Source organism: Amborella trichopoda, chromosome 5 (assembly GCF_054954075.1).
Source record: "Amborella trichopoda isolate Santa Cruz 75 chromosome 5, AtrichopodaSantaCruz75HAP2 v2.0, whole genome shotgun sequence".
NCBI classification, from domain to species: domain Eukaryota; kingdom Viridiplantae; phylum Streptophyta; class Magnoliopsida; order Amborellales; family Amborellaceae; genus Amborella; species Amborella trichopoda.
In genome coordinates, this window is record NC_142340.1 from 36472905 (window position 1) to 36493968 (window position 21064).

The window sequence follows — 21064 nt, forward strand, 5'->3', positions numbered from 1 at the left end:
ATTTGCAATAAGTCATGGTTGAATGCTCTTTTGATATTTAGAGGTTGTCAAGGCTCTAAATTCTACTAAACTTATTAATTAATGATATCTACGTTGGAAAAATACTATCATGATGATGATGTTGCTCAACGCAAGTTGCAAGTTTCATTTTCTGTTTTTTCTTTATTTATGAAGATGGAACTGCCCTATCCGGTTTTTGAAATAACCATATGTTTAAGCATTTTGATTTTTCAAAAACCGAAAGATAAGCTTTTTGGTCTTTAGAAAAACCAAAAAGTAACCCAATTCGGTTTTCAAAAATCGAAAACTAATTTTCATTTTTCAGTAACTTAATGGAAAATTTACTGGAAAGAGATAGATTTTTGGTTTTTGAAAAACCGAGATTGTCATGTTTTCTATTTTTCAAAAACTAAAAATTGGATATTTTCAATTTTTCAAAAACCGAAAACTACTTTTCATCTTCTAGTAACTTGCTGGAAAATTTACTGGAGAGAGACGGAATTTCGGTTTTTGAAAAACTAAAATTGTCATGTTTTCGGTTTTTAAAAAACTGAAAATTAGATATTTTCGATTTTTCAATAACCAAAAATTATCTTTCATAACTTACTCGAAAGAGACAGATTTTCAATTTTTGGAAAACTAAAAATATTGTGTTTTTGGTTTTTTAAAATAACAAAATTTGGATTTTTTTCTTTTTCAAAAACTGGAAAATAAAAGATAGTTTTTGGTTTTTGAAAAACTGAAAATATCATGCTTCGGTTTTTCAAAAACTGAAAATTATAATTTTTTCCAGTTGTTGAGGGACGAAACCCAATTTAAGTTGTTGAAAAACCAATTTGGGTTACTGTTCGATTTTTCAAATACCGAAAAAGTAGATTTTCCTATTATTTGAAAAACCGAAACATTTAAACATTTCAATTTCTCAAAAATCGAAAAGGGCGGTTCCATCTTTTAAAAAAAAAATGTTATGAAGTTGAAAAAGCTGATGCACATATGATAACATAAACTTCGTGGTAATTCCATCATAATTCTAAATATAATAAATATATACGATATTTTCTCTAGAAAGTAGGGTCCATCTATTATCCTCCCCTAATGGGTTGATTTTTAATCAAATGGTGCACAAGGCGGAGTATGCTCACGAGCATGCTATATGTGCTTTTTAAGTAAAGAAAAATCGAAATAAACCTTTTTCCATGGAAAATCACTTACACACGAAATAGCAATGTCCGCATTTTGGCGGCTTCTTTGATGGTTTCTTTTCACCATGTGTATAGCAGAAACTCTCCTTAAAAAAAGTATTATCTTTCATTCTTTGATCATCTCTAATGATGTAATCTCTATGTTTTATTAATAAATTTTAATAACATTGTCAAAAAAAAACAATTGACATTTTACTAGCACGGGAAAATGTGAAAATATTCAACGAAGGGCTAAATGAATGTTTATGGAAATCTTGGTAGTTAATATTTTGTAAACTGGATGCTCTCATTTTGTCGGAGCCTCTTATAGTTTCAAAATATTTTCCCTGAACTCCCGTAAAATGCTAAAAATTATGGTAAACAATAATGGCACGTGCGTAAAATGAAAAATAAATAAATAGATAAAAAAGAAAAAGCCAAGTCACGAGATATTTTTCCACCGTACTAGACGGAAAGCCACTTTTTGCACCACCACCGGAAGAATCTTTGGCGTTTAGAATCTCTATGTGAAAATGATTAAATTGCCCTTACTTTTGATACAAATGACCAAGTAATACGGCTTAAAATTTTCGTGGTGTGTTATGCTTTGCATAAGGATGTGGTTTCTATAAGGTTGCAATATTAAAGTATCCAATTAAAGCGTACCACCAATTTTTATCGTTAACATGTAATTTTAGTGGAAAATGTTTTTAGAATTATATGGAAATCTATTGTCATATCTAATTATAAAATTTTAAATTTTAAAAATAGTTAAAATCAAGTAGATCTATAAACATATGAAAATCTAGAAAATATAAAGTCTAGATAATGTGTTGCAAGATACACTATTTTTTTAACTTAATTTTTTTTTTTTTATATTCATACATCTTGATGTCAAGATGATCGATTAGAGGGTTTTTAATATTAAAATAACCTTTTTCGATAGATTTTTTAGGTATATTATTATTTTTACATTTTAAAGTTGCAACCTTATATAAACTTTTTTCTTTGTTGTGTAATGGGGGTGTGGCTTGTATAAGGTGCACCACGGAATTTTAATATGAGATATAATTTTGGTGTCGAAATTTGTTTGGATGGTTTGAGAATCCACTTTCATCTCTAATTATTAAATTTTGTATCCTAAAAGTGATTCAAATCAAGTAGATCTATAACACATGAAAAATTTGAAAATTGACAGTCTAGATAGTATGTTGAAAGATGCACTATTTTTTAGACTTAATCTTTCTTTTTTCATATTCATACATCTCAATGTCGAGATAATCTAATTAGAGAGTTTTCCATCTTCAAAACAACTTTTTACGATGGATTTATTAGAAATACCTTAATTTTACATTTTATGGTTGCAACTTATATAAACTTTTTCCACATAAGAAACCCCTTGCATTAGTTTTATTCTCATGTGTTATTTTATTTTTTATTGTATATTATAGGACCATTTATTTTTAATACAAGAAGGTCACAATAAACTTTAGTCATCCGATGTGAGATCCAATAGCTTGAGTGTGTCATACAATTCGAGAATTTTTATTTTAAGTTTTATGTCTATCAATCATTTATCAGGTGCAGTTTGCATACTAATGCATCCGTAGGTGTAGAGGTAAGGTGCACCTTCAAATTTTATCATGGTATATAATTTTGCTGTAAAATGTCCTTAAGATTATCTCAAAATCTATTTTTATATCTAATTATAAAATTTTAAATTTCAAAAATGGTTAAAATCAAGTAGATCTATAAATATATGAAAATCTTGAAAATGGACGGTGTAGATAATATGTTGTAAAATGCATTATTTCTTAGACTTAAAATCTTTTTATTTTTCATGATCATATATGTCGATGTCAAGATGATCAATCAAAAGGTTTTTCAAAATTAAAATTACCTTTTTCGATGGATTTTTGAGGTGCATCCATAGTTCTACATTATAAGGTTGCATCTTTATATAAACTTTTTCCTTTATCTAAACCATCCAATTTCACATCTAATGACACCTAAATTCTTATCGTTCACTTTGTTTTCTCTCTTTTCGATGCCCCGTCATGTGAAAGAAATAAATGATTCACTGGGTTTTAGGGTGATTGAAAGCGTGAAAATTGGGAAGTTTTAAAATTGTATTTGGATATGTAAAATATTGCATTTGATAGATTCTCTGGAATTAAACATGCTATGAAAACTGTGTTTGATAAATTATAAGTCTCCAAGTTGGGAGTATTCCAGATTTAAGAGCATGTTCAAGTAGTTCAATTTTACTTCTTTTTTTTTCCTTTCTCATATTGAAATAAAATTTTACTTAACAATGTTTTTCACCCACAAGCACCTATTAAAATATACTAAGAATAAATAAAAAAATTAAATGACCAAAATATCATTAAAATGTTAAAGGCATTTTATCGACCATCTTCACCGTCTTATTTTTTTCAATTATCATTGATCATCTTATTTTTTATTTTTATTTTTTTTTATGTTCTTATTTATGCTATCTTAATAAAGTTTCTTTTCATACTTTGTTTTCATAAAACTTAGGCCTTATAAAAATTATATTTTTCTTCAGGGCTAAGTTTCAGGACATATCCGGTATTTTTATTGTCAGATAGAGCATCTAAAATAATGATAAAGACAGAAAAGTGCTTGTAATTTCGAATAAATGAATACCCATTTGATAATTGACTACTGTATTCGTACGTAAGTTCTCAAAATAGTACGCGGATTTAGGTTTCAGGATTATCTCGAAATTAAAGAAAAAGTTGGGATTAAACGTGTCATTTTCCATTTCTGATAATATAAAATTACAAGTAATAGTAAATAAATATAAATAACGCGCAACTTCCCGCCTAGCCCTATTTTCTGTTATAAAAAACAGGCAGAAGAAAAACAAAGCAAAAATATTCTCTGTTTCTTCTCTCATGAGCGGAGTGCGGTTACAAGAAATTGTTTCAGGTTTGTTTAAATACTCAGTTTGATTGATTATGTCGTGATTTCTCTGCTCTGTAATAGTTAAAATTGATCTGATGATCCATCAGAGCTTGAGTTAGGGTTAGGGTTAGGGTTTTCTCTTTCTTTCTGTTTTTGCAGCATTTGCTTGTGTACATGTTGGCCATTAGGGCAGTGGGAAAAGGCATTGGAGGAAAGAGAGAAACATGCATTAGGGTTTGAATACGCCAGAGTGTTTTACTGTAAAGGTTTCTTCTCTTTTCTATTCTTAGCTGGTAGGACAAATTTAGGGCTTCATTAAAGCGGCAAAGACAAGCAAAGCAGTCTATTAGGTTAGAGCTTTAGGGGTTTTCGGAGCAAACAGTTTTCTTGGATTGGAAGAATTTTCGACATGGCTGCATCATGGGCTGATGCTGTAGCGAATGAAGACTTGACTGGTAAAAAACCTAATCGTGGTTCTAGGGATTCTTATGTGCCTCCTCATCTTCGAAACAAGCCCCTCTCTGCTGAAGCAGCCCCTTATACTAGCCCTAATGCCAACCCTCATGGTGCTTCTTCTGCTAATGTACCTGCAAAAGTTGTAGGTTCTGCTTCCCCTTTTGATAATTGGCCGGGCTGGGACATGGCGAACATAAGCCCTAACTATGGTAATTACGGTATTGTGGACAATGTTCGCAACAATCGCATCAACGGATGGAGCAATAATAGTAACAGGCAAGGGAGCTGGGATCATCGGGGTAGAGAGAGAGAGCCTTACCCATTCGAGAAAGAGACTAGAGGTAGAGAAAGAGAGCCGAACCCATTTGAGAAGGAGAGTGTTGATAACGAAAACACAGGTATTAATTTTGATGCCTACGAAGATATACCAGTTGAAACAACAGGAGAGAATGTTCCTCCTCCCGTGAATACTTTTGCAGAGATAGATTTGGTTGAGGCTCTTAACCAAAACATTAGGAGGTGCAATTATGTGAAACCCACACCAGTTCAAAGACATGCGATCCCAATCTGTTTGGCAGGTAGAGATCTCATGGCATGTGCTCAGACTGGTTCGGGTAAAACAGCAGCCTTTTGTTTCCCTATAATTAGCGGGATTTTGCGATCAACCCCGTCCCAGAGGCCACGGGGAGCAAGAATGGTGTATCCTTCAGCTCTTATCCTTTCGCCCACAAGAGAGCTTTCATGTCAGGTTACGTCCTTTTCTTCTTCTGAGTCAATTTTTGTAGAAGAGATGAACCTTGAATTTGGGCTTATTAAGTGTTCTCTATAAATACTGTTTTTGAATAAGTTTTATGTTTTTTATTTACTAAATTTCTTTCTCTCTTTCTTTCTTTGGGTGTTATTTGTGCAGATACACCAGGAAGCTAAGAAGTTCGCCTATCAAACAGGTGTCAAGGTGGTTGTTGCATATGGCGGGGCACCAATCCATCACCAGGTTTTCATGATGTCCTATTGTGCTTTCTTGATGTCCTATTGTTGTTTTTGTGACTAATTGGTGATTTGTTTTAGTATTTTTCCGGCTATGTAAAAACTTTATTATTTAAGACTTGAAAAGTTCAGTAGAAACTCAGATTTGCATTTAAAGCATCTTTTCCGATAAAGTTTTTAATGCTGATTTCTTGAGGAGCCTGGAGGATAATGGAGGCTCAATGGTGTGGGAGATATGATCATCTGTCTAGGTGGATGGGAAGTTGTGGATGCAAGTATCTCCTAAAAGTTCTCATGGGCTTTGTGGGCTTTAAGCATAAATTGAAGGATTTTAGCAAGGAGATTACATTCAGAGTTGGTATTGGTGTTCGGGGCAAGTTTGCTTATCATATTGGCATCATGGGCTTCGCTGGTTGGCTTGAAAAGTGTATTCTTACATAGAGGATCATCTCAAAGCTTTTGATTGGGCAGAGTTCCTTTTTTGTTTTTGGTCTTTTCTTCTGCTGTTTTCTGAAAAATTCATTAAGAGAGATTAAAAAAGTGTCCATCTTGCGATCAAGTTATAGCTGTTGCCACCCAAAATATGGGGTTTAAGCAATGGAAGAGCGTCCCCTCAGATGGAGCTTTGTCCAATTAAGCAGTGGACTTCAATTTGGAGTTCATTTCTCTAATAGCATGAATGTTCTAGTTTCATCTGAAACATTGAGATTTTGAAATGTTTTAAATTATAAGGATCTCATGTAACATTTCTATCAGGGAAAATAAAAGTTATATATCAAACTTGTAACTAATGTTTTGCTGACCTCTCTTGTCTATCCCATGTAATGACATCAAGCAAATCGCATTCTGCCACTAGGTGTACAAGCTGTAGGTACACCTTAAGGCATAGTTTTAGCCTCTTGTAATGCAGAGTCATGGAATTAATTAGGCAAAAAAACGTGCCATGGTGATCAATTTCCCATGATTCTCCAACGAGCTGCCACAGAAGTTGAGGTTGGGTATCTTTTGGACAGGGATCGCAACTGAGGATTTCAGTTCCCAAACTTTTGTGTTATGTACATGGAAGATGAGGAGACTGTGGACCAAACTTTACTTGCCATGCTGGCTAAGACTTTCCTTTTTTTCTCCCCATAAGTGGGAGATGGTATTCTATAGATCTTTTTGGAGCAAGGCCTTCTTACAGGTGGGCTCCCTCCTTTTCAGGGAGGTTGCCTGTAAGATTTGCCTCTTGGACATCTCCTAGATAATACAGAAGAAGCAAAATAACATGATATTGTGATGTAGATTTCGAAGCTTAGAATTAGGATGTGACGTCCAATAAGGGATTGTCTACATAGAGATGATTTATTTTTTTGTACATGGAGCTCACAATCAATCCCACTCATTAGATATCAAATTGGATGGCCTGGGGTGAGTCACGAAGTCCGAGAAATATTTTTTTGGAACTTTGTATCAATCTATTCAATGGCACTTTACAACCACCCATTTTTTAATTTAAGGGACAAAAATGATTGTGACCTCCATGTACAAAAGATAAATGGTCTCTTTGTAGATAATCCCATATAATCCTTGTAAAGTTCTAAGGGGCATATTTGGATATGTAAGTGGAAATTAGTGTTGTATCCCACAGGATTCTTTGATAGACGCTTAGGGGTCCATGATGTGGAGATTTTGTATCAATATACATGCAAGTATCACGTCATCAATTTAACATGGGTGGATGAAGTATTTATATCGTAATTAGCAATTGCTTCTGTTGATACTTGAAGTTCATATAAAACTAGGTTCATGAATGATCCAAGGGCTGAAGCCAATTGGCTGTATGATGCTTACAGCTTTGTCAGCGAAGGTTGCAATTCTGTATTCCTTTTCTTGTGTGAAACTTTCTTATCTGCTTCTTTTCTTTTCATCTTTCTCTTTTTATTTTGTTTATTTGTTTTCATATTGGAAGCGAGGGAAGATAAGACCCAAGTCAAATTCTGTTGTTGTGAACATTCACTATGTTATTTAAGATCATCACTTTCTGCCCCTATCTGCCTGGGGGGTAGGGAATATTTGTTTCTGATTTATAAAACTTAGAAGGCAAATGGAAAATAAATAAGGAAACTGATCAAACTTCTAGATAGCTTCATTCGTGGTGATGCGTGACCTTATTATTTTTTATTGGTTAGGATGTGTCATGTTTTTCTATTAAGTTATGCATTGTCCAGATAAACCTATTTAGTTCATTATAATTTTTGTTCAATTGTTGCATGCTTAACTAGGACGTGTTTTCTACAGTTGCGGGAGCTGGAAAAGGGTGTTGACATCTTAGTTGCAACACCGGGACGTTTGGTGGATTTGCTTGAAAGAGCTAGGCTTTCATTGCAAATGGTTAAATATTTGGCTTTGGATGAGGCGGATAGAATGCTGGATATGGGTTTTGAGCCTCAGATTAGGAAGATAGTCAATCAGATGGACATGCCCCCTCCTGGTATGAGGCAGACAGTACTTTTCAGTGCCACTTTTCCTAGGGAGATACAGGTCTGTTTCTTTGAGCTCTGTTGAAATATAATTAGTCATTTTATTGTATATAGATACTGATATGATTGGAGCATGCCTTGAAGTCAGTTTAAATCCTTTGGCAGCTACGGACAGTTTGAAGATGAAATGATATTATTGTATTGTGATCTTGTATATGTTATTACCCTCTTTGCCTTAAAACCACTGAAGAACATGTACCTGACCACTTGATAATTTGATTAGTACATGGTTATTAATGGTAGCGGATCATATTGTACTTCCTCATAATGCTCTTGCCTTATTGCTTAGTTGCTTAAATATGACCCTTTCTTCACTTAATTTACAATTACACATGTTTTTCCTTTGTGTGATTAATTGTTTTTCTCTAGAGATTGGCTGCGGATTTTCTTTCGAATTACATCTTTCTAGCTGTTGGAAGGGTTGGTTCCAGCACTGACTTGATAGTCCAAAGGGTTGAATTTGTTCAAGAAATGGATAAGAGAAGCCACTTGATGGATCTTCTTCACGCCCAAGTATCAAATGGAGCACAAGGAAAGGTATCAATGAGCTCTACCCTAAGCTGTTTTCAGAGATATGGCATCATGTGTTTATATTGTGTATATTGGATGGGTGGCACCCCTTGTTAATTTAATGCAACTAATGTCTTCTTTGTGGATGCTACTGCAGCAAGCCTTAACTTTGGTATTTGTTGAGACAAAGAGAGGAGCAGATTCACTGGAGCACTGGTTATGTACAAAAGGGTTATCTGCGACGGCTATCCATGGTGACAGATCGCAATATGTGTGTTTCTATCTGCTTGTTCTTTTCCCTGTCCATTGTTTTATTTTCTATCTTTAACTGTTCCTCTATCTTGTTTACTGGTTTGTTGTGATTATTAGTCCATTTTTTTTTTATTTGCTGATTTTGAATATGAATACCTGCACTTAGGCTTCTTAAAGTTATTAATTTATTTTCATGTATTACAAGTTGCAACCTCCCCAAGGATAGAATTCAAACTTGTGATTTTACTCATCTATTTGTTTGATAGGCAATTACTCTGACTTCTAGGGAGAACCATGTGGTTTATTTCCAGAAGTTGTTCATCTTGGGAGTGGATGTATGACTGTCTGATTTATTGTGCATTGTAATTTACTTTCATGCTTATCCGTTATACTTTGTGCTTGTTTAATATTTTTCAATATTCAATTTTTGTATTGAGACTTGGTGCACGATTTATTCTGTCATCATATATAGCCACAATAATCATATACCATGTTAAATTGACTTTGGTATGCTATCAATGTCTTTGCAGATTTAAGTTAACATTCTAAAAAAAAATATGTTGTTGTGGCTCGATGTTCAGGGCAATATTCATAGTTCAACACAGATATATGGAAATCACTGTTGCTTTTGTCTTTATAAATGAAGGAAAAGTTTACATAGGACTAAGGCTTTTTAAAACAGAAGCTCAAATCTCACGAGAGAAGGATGTTCCTACTCCCAAAAAACCCTAAATTTCAGTCTCAACCTCGACAATTATGGATATGGAAGTAATGGATTTTTAAGTCCTAAAGGTAGTGTATCTTGTGGCATGTTATATGGCTCATCCTTTTAAGTGTTCTCAGATTTGCCAGATCTGTGCCACTTTTAGAATTTCAAATTTCATGGGAAGAAATAGATTTTTAGGACATCAATGGGCTTCCGGCACCAGAATTGCATTCTGGTAGGGTTTCAGGGTGCGGCTTACTTTTTATCATAAAGCTGCTGCCTCATGTTAACTGCTCCCACAAATAAAATGGATTAGACCTGATGTGATTCTTAGAAGAGAGGGTCCCTGAAAATTGAGCAAATTTTGTCTTGGCATGATTGATCGCTCTGAATTTAATTGAACCATATTAATTTTGTTCTCCAAGAAGTCTTCTTTACCCGTTTGCCCTACTTCGCAATATTCAATGACAACCTGCCTGCAGCTCTTCATAATTTTAAGAGTTTTTCAACTCAAAATCTTCTTTGTAGAAGTAACTTTGCATAAACCTCTTATGCATTTCAAAGCAATGGCCTATTTGGCTTCTATGAAACTCCTATGTCTCACCTCCCTGCATGATTCCATTGAGCTATTATCTGTGTATGTACTGTAACCCGCAAATCCCAACATGGTACGTTGTGGACTTGGAACTGTGCATGCCTAACGTTCTCTGCTCATTTTCATAAGTGACTGAACCTTTTCTTTTATTTCATTCTTAATGAGGTTTATAATGTCAAAACATGTTTGGCACAATGAGAAACAGCCCTGTAGTGTGTGTTATGGTCCTTTTTCCTGCTTTTCACCTTCTTTCTAACATGCTTCTTTCATCTGCCAAGGCATTGCTGCATTGGTTGCTATTTGAGCAGCCTATGGCCATAACCAACCCTGTCTTGGCCTCCAGTCCGTGTCTTGAGAGTCTTCAATAGTGATGACTCAGTTTGGTGCTTCTTCAAATAAAATGACTCAGTTTGGTGCTCAAGTGACCATTTTATAATAGTTTGGTATTGTCTTGTTACCTTGGTCACCTGGCTTGACCAAAACTAGTTCTTAATGGGTCCACATGCTTAAAGAACTGGTCGGAATGCTAGAATATATTTAGCAGAACCTATCAGAAGTCATTTTCCATTAATTTTGATCTTCTTGTAAACTGCATTTACAGCCAAGGTCCTGTTGTTTCAGTTCTTTTTTTCAGAATATAAAAATATACTAGCAGATCCACAGCATCTCATGTCTTCTAGTAGACAAATGGATTCAAGGCACATTGGGGGTTGCATGATAGATGCGCTTCTCTGTATCTGGTGAAGATAGCTATGGTTTTTTTCTTGTCATTTTAGCCATGACCATTTTTTTTCCTTTCAACTTTTTTATGACATCATCTATGTAGTAGAGAGACAGGTATACGGATACCTGTTGGATCTTATATGTATAGTGTTGAAAACTAACCATCTTCAAACTGATATACTTGCAGTTCATGAATAAATAATTCAATGTCATGGTTGGTTGAAGCCAATCCTGTGATCAAAATCGGGAATGATGCTTTTCATGTTCATGTGTGGTTTTAAATTGAGCATCAAAAGCCTCGTTCAACCTTTTTTTTTTTTTGAAAAATAAATCCACATTCAACTTGATTTGTAAAACACAAGGTTTGTTTTGTAGGAGAGGGAGCAAGCACTCAGATCCTTCAAGAGTGGTGCCACCCCTATCTTGGTCGCCACTGATGTTGCTGCTCGTGGTCTCGACATACCTCATGTTGCTCACGTCGTGAATTTTGACCTCCCTAAAGACATCGATGACTATGTTCATCGCATAGGGCGTACAGGTCGTGCAGGTAAGTCAGGGTTAGCAACTGCTTTCTTTAACGAAGCAAACAGCCCTTTAGCAAGGGCATTGGCTGATCTCATGCAAGAGGCCAACCAAGAAGTGCCCTCTTGGCTCTCTCACTATGCCAATTCGAGATCAATGGGTTATGGAGGAGGGAGAAACCGCAAGCCCGGTGGTCGGTTTGGAGGTCGTGATTTTCGGAGGGGTAATGACTACTATTCTCACTCATCATACACTCCTCATTCATCATATGGTGGTGGCCCCAACCTGGGGGGTTATTATGCTTCTCCTGGCTACGGCGTTGTCGGTCCTGGACATGCCATGACCAGTGCGTGGGGGGATTAGACCCCCATGATTTAGTAATTCTTACTCTCTCTCTTCGTCTCTATCTCTCTCTCAGGCCTATTATGGAGTTGGGTTCTGGCAATGTCGTGACCGGTGAATGGGGTCTGACCCATGATTAGGAAAAAGAAGATATCCTCTCTCTGTTCAGATTAGGAAAAAGAAGATATCCTCTCTCTCTCTCGCTTTCTCTGGAATTATGTCTAATGAAGTGATATTCATAGACACTAGTATTTTGGCAATGATCCTCTTTGCCCCTCGTTTATTGGGGGAGCACTGGTGATTCTATATTGACCACTTATTTCGTTTACTACTAACTGGGAGTATTTGGGGGGGAAGGGGTTTGGTTTTTTGTCCATAGTCCATACACATATCTTGTATTATGAAGATGTTGATAAAAATGGACAAGAAATTAAATTTTGAACCAAAGATGTGCGGCCTGGCCTTGGTGTCTTTGCATCGTTCCTTTTTTATTTCTTTTAAGTCCAGCGTCTTTGTAGGTATACTTGTTTTCATTTCTTTTTGCTGGATTTACAGTTACATGGACATGGTTTGAATCAGGATCCAAGGTATTGGTTGAACAAAAATGATTAGCTGGTCGTTCCAGAGCTGACTGTAAGGACCCTAGGTGATTTTTAAGACCCTAGATTGTAAGGATGTCTTTAGGACAGCCAGGTTAGGGTTAAAGAACACAAAATTTGATCATTCTGCTCAAAAAGATCTTCTAGTGGTTTCATAGTGGATCCCAAAATTTCACATTTAGGTAGCTTTTTTCATTGGCTTTTTGACCCAAGGGAGTAAATGGATAGTATGCTCCTGCACAAGCATAAAGTAGATATAATTAGTTGGAGATGATAAAATTATTTTTATTTTTAATTTTATTCAATTTTTAAGAATGCATTATAGTTTGGGTGCTATTTCTATAAGGATCCAACCTTAAACAATCCAATCAATGTGCACCTTAAAATTTTATCATTGTGTTATAAAAAATTCTTAGTATTATGTTAAAATCTATTTTCATACCTAATTAGAAAATTTTAAATTTAAAAAATGGTTAACGTCAAGTAGATCTATAAATATATGAAAATCTTGAAAATGGACGGTTTAGGTATTGTTGCGTTAGATGCACTATTTTTGGGATTCGAATTTTTTATTTTTAATTTTTTTCATATTCATACATCTCAATGTCGAGATGATCGATTAGAAGGTTTTTCAACATTAAAACAACATTTCCAATAGATTTTTGAGGTGTCTATGGGATTCTACATTTTAAGGTTGCAACTTTTATAAACTTTTCTTTTATGGTTTTAATTTTAAGGTTTATTTTTAGGGGGTTTTAGCATTTTAGGAATTTTAGGATGTTTTGTGTTTTGTTTTATTTTTTATTCATGGTTACCATTCTTAATTGCTCTTTATAGGTACTATTCATGACTATTGTTTATAGAGATAAAATTATCATTATAAAATTTAAGTTTAAGTTAGGATATAAGAGTAAATATATTATTTGTTTGGGCACTTGAAGAGGTCAAGCCCTTTTCAAGCCCACATGACTCATGACTTCTAGAAATTGAAAGAGAAATCAAGCCCACATGACTCATGACTTCTAGAAATTGAAAGAGAAAGGAAATATTGGGCTTTGCAACTTTAGTTTGGTTATGGAGAATAAATCTTAGGTTTTTTTGTGCTTGTGTTACGTTTTTTGTTCTTGTTGATTTTTATTGTTTTTTGAATGGAGAAAGTTTATATAAGGATGCTTCTTTATAATGTAGAACTACGGATGCCTTTCAAAAATCCATTGGAAAAGGTAGTTTTAATGTTGAAAACCCTTTGATTCATCATCTCGACATCGAGATGTATGACTATGAAAAATAAAAAGATTTCAAGTCTCAGAAATAGTGCATTTTACAACATATTATCTGCACCGTCTATTTTCAAGATTTTCATATGTTTATGAAACTACTTGATTTTAGCTATTTTTTAAATTTAAAATTTTATAATTAGATATAAAATTAAATTTTGAGGAGATAAGAGAAATGATCCTATAGGACTTTCTCCTACCCATGTGTGTAGGATCTATAGAAAAGTCAACTCCTACACCCATGTGATAACTTTTTTAGAAATTCGTGTCAGTTTTAATGGTGATCCTTTGGGGTCTTACACATATGAGTGGAGGAGGGTCCTATAGGATCATTACTCTTAAGATAATCTTAAGAATATTTTACATCAAAATTATATACCATGACAAAATTTGAAGATGCATCTTACCTCTGCACTTACGGATGCATCCGTATGCAAACTGCACCCTGATTGAAGTTACCCTACATCAATCTTGAAGATAAAACTGATGTGAGTCCACCCAAACATAGGTATAACTTCAGAAGAGTTCGAATACATATAAGCAATGGGGCCTTTTGGTGGTGCTCTCTGTTGATCGTGGCTCAGCTTGGTGAATAGAACTTTGAGAGCATGGTGTAACATCAATGGTTCCGGTTCCACCCGCTCTTAACCAACCAAAAAAGAAAAGGCCATATTCTCCAGGTTTAACAAACTTGGACGCTTGCTTTTATCTTCCTATCAAAGTTTGAAAACTGATGCTTCATGCCTTCCAATCAAATATTAAATAGCGAAAGCTTAGAAACCAAAAAATGTGATCGATTTAAAATTGAGACTTGTAATTCACATTGGGCTATTTGGATCGTTGGAAGTCCAAAAAATCTATTTCTTTTCAATATATTTCTTGATAAAAATATTTCTTATAAAATAGATTTCTGCTGTTTGGATGGTGTCCCTTTTTTTTTTTCTTTTTTTTTTTTTTTTTTTGTACCCTCTAGATCTTAGAATTTGAGATGGTTTCTGTCTAAAATTTTTGAGATAATTTGTTTAAAAATATTTTATATAATTTCTCTCTAAAACTTAAAAATTTGAGAGATATCTTCTCTTGCAAAAATTTTGAGAATCTCTCCAAAAATTATGATAAAATTTTTCTAAAAATTAAGTGCCTTTCTTTTGAAGTCTAAAATTTGAGATAGTTTGTCTTTAAATTTTGAGATGATTTCTCTCTAAAAATATTTAGGTACTTTCTCTCCAATATTTTATATAATTTCTCTAAAATTTTAAGATACTATTTTTTTTTATAAAATTTTAAGATTATCTAAAACTGAAAATATACTTTTTCTATTGTGTGGGGGTGTTTTGGTGGGATTAATTGAAATTTATAAAGTGGGCCACTCTCTTAGGATAAAGACAAGGATATAAATTTCTTTATTTGCATTTGAAATGAGAAAAATAATTTCTGAAAAAAATACTGTTCCCCATAAATTTCAATCCTCACGCCGGAAATATGCCATCTACATGAAAAAATATTTCTGAAAATATATTTTCAGGTACCCCAACAGGCCCTTATTTCAATTTAAGTATGATTCCATTTCCCCTTTCGAGGGGCCAATCGTAAAGGCACTTTTCTCTGAGCACGTTTCTCTGAAAAATATGTACATATGTACAAATGAGCATCAGAGTGCAGCTAAAAAGATTTATAGACAAATAAATTGCCTGCAATATTTGCCCAAATGCTGTCTTTGATCATGGTCCTGAGTTTCTCTTTACATACATCAAAATTCAATTTACACAAACTTAACTTTTGGGCCCTCTACCACTTAGAAAATATTAAAAAAAATTGGGCATTTACTTACCCAAAAAAAAAAATTTAATTTGCACTGATGCCTTTGCTTCCTTCATCATGCATGACCAAAACCTATCAGATTAAAGGCCTTGTTAGACTTAAACAAATGCTTCAAATGCTGTTTCTCTCTCCAAAACTGTTGTTAGGTTACAAGAGGGCTGATTTCAGCTTGTCAACCTCAGCTAACATAGACGAACTCCCGTCACAAGCTTCACATATGAATTCTAATCTCCTCGTAACCTCTTGGGCATCCAAAGCAATATCTTCTACCCCAAATCCATCTCTAGACATGAGCGGTTCATATCGAATCAATTTCAGTAGCATTCCCTGTAACTCACAATAGAAAGCAAATAAAAAACCATCAATCTAACCAAAAAAAAAGGAAGAAACCTTGGAACCAACAATCTAATTACCATATAAATGGGTTGTTATTCAATGTACCTGATGCTGAGTTTTTCGGGAGAAGTCACGAAGAAGAGACTTTGCAAGCCTTTTCTTCAAGAACAGTTTTTCACCACCTACTTCACTGAAGAACAGGAAGGATGAGAGGTGGTGCAATGTTACTGTGAAACTAAGAGACCCTCGAGTCGCTGCTCTGTCAAGATCTCCAGAGACCCAAGACTTCAAGTATGCTTCGAGTATCTCTTCATTATCCTGAAATGCATTACCAAAGATAAGGAATGTGTGTCAATCTTTCTAAACATCTTGCTAGTATCAAATCTTAGATGAACAAGGGCTTGATAAAGCTCCTCCCTTCTGCCCTCCCCCTATATTCATTTCTTTCTTTTCGTATGATAACTAGTAGCGCAGAATGCTCAATTTTCATGCACAAGAAAATATAGACTGCAGTGAGGCTTTGGATGCAAGAAAATGCATCTTACATGGATGCAACCTAATGCAAGTCTTCATTTACAGACATGCATTAGGATGTTTCTGATAAAATGAACTGGGAACGAGAGGAAAAAAGCATACTACAAAGCACATGCAAATGGAATCTCTATTTGCACCGTGTCATTGTTATTTTCATGAAATTATAAGCAGGGATCACAAAAATAAAATGGCTAAAATTTCCACCGGTGTGCATAGGAGCAGATAGCAAAAACATTGGTGCAAAAAGTACCGAGGCATTCACACGTGCCCATATTCTGAAGGAAATGATTTCTGCCAAACTAGATACTTAGAGCAATTATTCATAGAATCCTTTGTTTGTATTAATACATACATATTTGGAAACAGAAATGAGAAAGTGAAAAGAGCAGTATTCATTTGTTTCCAATCTGTGGAATCAAAAGCAAACAGCGCAGAAGCTATTCAATACATTAGAAATATCTCAGGCTACAAAAATCAAACATTTTCATAATACATCGTGGCTTAACAAAAGCAATTGTAGCATGTTATACAAGTCATCCAACCCTCTTAGGCATTAGTATCACAACTAAATGGCATGTTCTATATGCTCCATGACTCATGTATGACACTGCAAGATTATTCATTGCCTGAGCTGAGATAAATACCATGAAAGAATGCAGATCCATTCAAACTCTATTTAACAAATTTCTATGAGGAATGGATATCTAAGTAAGAAGTAACCTCTATGGTATACCAGGAGAACTGCCAGTCATAAAAACTACATACTAAAGAAAGAATCAGTGCACAATAAGCTAAGTGCATTTGGGATAGCTTAGTTCATGCACAAGCAGCCATTAACAAGAATATCAGTCAACATATTGAGTAACTTTTTGTCAAAGGATGACAGTATTAAGTAAAGTCGGGGCATGGAAGCAAACAGAAGTCCAATCCAGTACCTCAAAAGGGATCAGATATCCTTCAATCTCGCCAATGCAATCATTTATAGGTGGCAAAAGTTCCAAAATATGGGCATTGGATAGTGCTTTCCATGCAAGAAGTCTGACTGGCACTTCTACTGTACGGTGGAGATATACACCTAATTGCCGGCCAAAGAGTACATCACCATAGGATACAGCACTGAATTGCTCAATGAGGATCTCAATAAATGAGCCATAACTTTCATGCACCTCTTTTATGAAGTAAAGAATTTCTCTGCCATATACACCAGAGGATTTTTCATTTTCAAGAACGACTACAGGTCTTCTTTGTCTCAGTTTGTCCAGACGTTGCCCATATATGTCCTGTAAAGTTTTGAAAGTATCTCTGGTTTGCTTCTCTTCAAGAATGTCATTTCTTTTGAGGAAAACCATTGACAGTGCATGTAATTTCCAAACCAAAGGTACTTGTAAAATTGGTGAACTTGGATTTTCAGAGCATAATGAAGACATAGTTTCAAGACCCAACAGAAAGAAAAGCCCACTCCTGGCGACATCTATACTCTCAGTGGCATCAACAGTTGCCAAAGGACTCAGGAACCAATGCACAGGAAGTGGCAATCTCTGGTTTGCCCACTCTATTTGCAATGTGATGTACTGCATATTTCCAGCTGAACTACTCGGGGCATCAACAGTTTCTTCATAAATTGTATCCAAATTACCAACTTTAGTTTGGTTTTGTCTAGGGTTGCTTTTGTTGTCCACTGCATTGTGTGCTTTATCCAGCGATTTTGTCTTTCTACTTAACCACCTGTTTCTGAAGTGGGTGTTCAAAACCTCACTGAATTTTTGGTAGTCATCTTCCTTGTATACCCAGCAAAAGTACTCCATTCCCTTGTTCTTACGAAGAAAGTGATGAACACATAAACCAAGGTATTTCATAAAAGGAACTCTGAGCAATACACAGGACAAGATACTTTCAAACATTAATGAATCTCTTGGTCCTAAAACCAAGCATATCCCAAAAACAGCATTGAGCTTTTGCAAAGGAATAGCCACGGAAACTAGAAATTCATCATCTTGATGGCTTAGTTTATCAATTTCTTGAACTTCTATGGGAAGGACTTGAAGCAAACAAGTAATAACTCGTGCATCTACCTGACACAGAATGGCAGTTCTTGACCAAAACCCACCTTTCGGAGCACCCCAACCTAACCCAACACCTGGGGCAGGACCACCTCTACCAAACATCTCAAATGAGTCATGAATATACCATTCAGAAGCAATGTGTTCCATAAACATAAGTAGTACAGGTTTCAGTTCGTTTTGGGACCATTTAGTTAGCCCATCTAGCAGTTCTACAACCTCTTTCCCAATACCATCAATTGAGCCAAGTTTTTTGTTCTCAGCTTTCACACTCCACATTATTTTATCCACCAAAATTATAGTCTGGAGTAATTCATGAAGACAGCATCCAGACGATAACGATGTCTCATAATCACTATCATTTCTTAAAGAACACAAAGTCTGCACAAAAGAATGCCCCCTAATAGCCAAGCCTGCCTTATCAACCTCTGAAGCATTCAGGATTCCATTTTCAAAGATGAGAAGGCCAACATGAAACACAAGTTCCGTTAGCCTGGAGATATGAATATTATTCTTCTTGATATAGGTAACACCTTCTTGGGGTGCTATCTTTTCGAAGACCCTTGAAAGCATGCGCAGTACAGCTGAAATGACCCAAATCAAGCTACTTCTGTAAGAATTTTGAATAACAAACCCAGCACTGGTAACATGCCTATTGAGAACTGAAGAGATGCAGATGTCAGTCTTCAAAGAGACCCACTTCAACGCTGTGTCAACCATTGGAAACACATGATTCCAAGACCAATTACCCAAATCATCTCCAATTTGATCTTGAGCTTGTTCAACTGAATAAAAATTGGGTAGTCTTGCAGAGAGGGCCCCAAGAACAAGGTACGCTTGCCTTGTGACGGATGAAAATTCAACAAAGAGATCGGCTTTCATAATTCTGTCAAGTGTCAGAGGGCTCAACCAAAAGCTCATTGCAGGAAAGAAGTCTGAGAAAGAAGTTAAGCAATACCCATAATTTATGCAGACCTCCCATAGAGAAAGCTGCCCAACCAGCATAGTAGAAATCATTTTACACTGCTCCCGATCAGTAGTTAACCAGCGTTCTAGAGAAAAAGAATGCATATACAGGTGCCTCAAAGCATTCTGGAAAATCCCATGTTCGATAAGATATACACAATTATTCCTGTCAGATTGAGCCAATACCTGCAAAAAAACAAAATGTTGAGGACCAGAAAATCAAGAAATCAATAATTAGAGTAAGTGGAAAACGCAATAACAACATTATGGAAGTATAGAAACATAAACTGGCAAATGCAATAATATCATTATGAAAGTATAAAAAAGCAAACTTAGTGACGTATTCACCAAGTCATAACTGTTCCATCTTTTAATTAAATTAACATAAATGGCACATGCTATAATCAGTTCATGATAGTTAGATAGCCCATGAACCACCAAATACCTCATAACTTCTCAACTAGACAACACATACTGCAAACATAGTATACAACAGTATGATTCTCTCTAGCTTAATATGAGCTAAGCATGGGAAACTTGCTATTCTCGCATAGACATATAAACCTTGCTTGAGGAGATTTTTTTATTTTACTTATTTATTTATTTTGGAAAGTGTTAACTGTTGTATTAAGAGAAAAGATATACAAGAGGTTGATCCACCAACATTCCCAGTGACGTGTACAAAAACCCCTTATGGAGCCCAAAAAATGCTCGAGTAGAGACCAGATGCATATACATTTTTGAGTTTGCCTCAAAGACCATCCTTGAATAAAATCAGAGTACACATTTTCATGTTGGGTGTAGTTCCCAAGATAACAATGTCGCAAGAAATATACATTGTGCTTAAGCAATCATTTCTTTTCTTTTGATAGTTTAAAATCCACTAATTATAGAAGAACAGTGATTAATTAAAGAAAAACAACACAAAAAAGAGTACAAATCAGGATCAAGGAGCACAATACTTACAGAAACATAACAAGGCCCAGTGATAAACCTCTGTGTCCCTCAACTAGATGGTGCAACCCCCTTCCTTCAAATCAATCAAAGCCCTGATTTTCCCATAACTACTGCTCATATTACTAAACAGAACCTAATTTCTCAGAACCCTAATTACTCTCATTAGAAGATGATTCTACAACTCATCCCCACTGAGTCACCCAGAAAAGAAAAGAAAAAAACGATGATTCTACAACAAACCTATCATATAAAACGAAGTCTAAAAGAGAGGAGATAGGAGACAGTCTTACTTACCCTCAGAAGGCATACAGATTTTAGATCAGCATGACTAATATCCATAGTGCTTTTCTTAATGAATCTATTAACAATGGTTTCAAGTAGTCTGGGGCATTTCACTATAGCATTTGCGCAAGTTGGGGAATGCCTGGCCAATGCCACAAGTATGGACAGAAGGCATTCATCTGCTGCAATTATCTGATCCACCTGAAGCAAAAATATAAAGAAGAAAATCATAACAATAATTTAGCTAAAGTATGTTACCCAGTAAAGAAATTAGACTCAGTTGATCCTTTTAAATTTTTAATGATACAATGGAGTCGTTAAGCAAAGAAAATTTAATTGTTTTAATTAATTGACCATGAGAAAATGTGGCATGTCAACAGAGAATGCAACATAGGAGTCATGCTTGAGGAGTCTGACAGTCCGCTGTTTCTTCAAGAAACACAATCAATCTGGAAGAAATAAATTCATTCGGTAGATATCACTAAAAGCATGCGTCTACCACCAT

General features: G+C 35.1%; 2 protein-coding genes across 7 annotated transcripts in view; one reads left to right on the top strand and one right to left on the bottom strand.

Annotated features, from left to right (window-relative positions):
* The first annotated feature begins 4038 nt into the window (after positions 1-4038).
* On the top strand, positions 4039-12174 carry LOC18428443 (DEAD-box ATP-dependent RNA helicase 37). Its single transcript, XM_006837760.4, has 6 exons — positions 4039-5316; positions 5479-5562; positions 7836-8078; positions 8447-8614; positions 8745-8858; positions 11239-12174. The coding sequence occupies exons 1-6, from the start codon at positions 4522-4524 to the stop codon at positions 11746-11748; spliced, it is 1914 nt and encodes a 637-aa protein (XP_006837823.1). The 5' UTR covers positions 4039-4521; the 3' UTR covers positions 11749-12174.
* Positions 12175-15260: 3086 nt separating this feature from the next.
* IYO (RPAP1-like, carboxy-terminal protein) overlaps positions 15261-21064 on the bottom strand; it is a 47359-nt gene continuing 41555 nt past the window's right edge. For all 6 annotated transcript variants that reach the window (XM_088867756.1, XM_088867755.1, XM_088867754.1 and 3 more), the window contains 4 exons: positions 20572-20760; positions 17230-19506; positions 15866-16078; positions 15261-15751 (listed from right to left, as the gene is read on the bottom strand). In XM_088867756.1, coding sequence (XP_088723882.1) covers positions 15572-15751; positions 15866-16078; positions 17230-19506; positions 20572-20760 — 2859 coding nt within the window. In that variant the 3' untranslated portion in view covers positions 15261-15571. The remainder of the gene's footprint in view (positions 15752-15865; positions 16079-17229; positions 19507-20571; positions 20761-21064) is intronic.

Bases quoted from the DNA above. Each gene is read 5' to 3' on its own strand.
- LOC18428443 (XM_006837760.4), top strand. From the start codon at position 4,522: ATGGCTGCATCATGGGCTGATGCTGTAGCGAATGAAGACTTGACTGGT. The intron at 5,317-5,478 runs GTTACGTCCTTT...TTATTTGTGCAG, and splicing joins CAAGAGAGCTTTCATGTCAG to ATACACCAGGAAGCTAAGAA. The intron at 8,615-8,744 runs GTATCAATGAGC...ATGCTACTGCAG, and splicing joins CAAATGGAGCACAAGGAAAG to CAAGCCTTAACTTTGGTATT.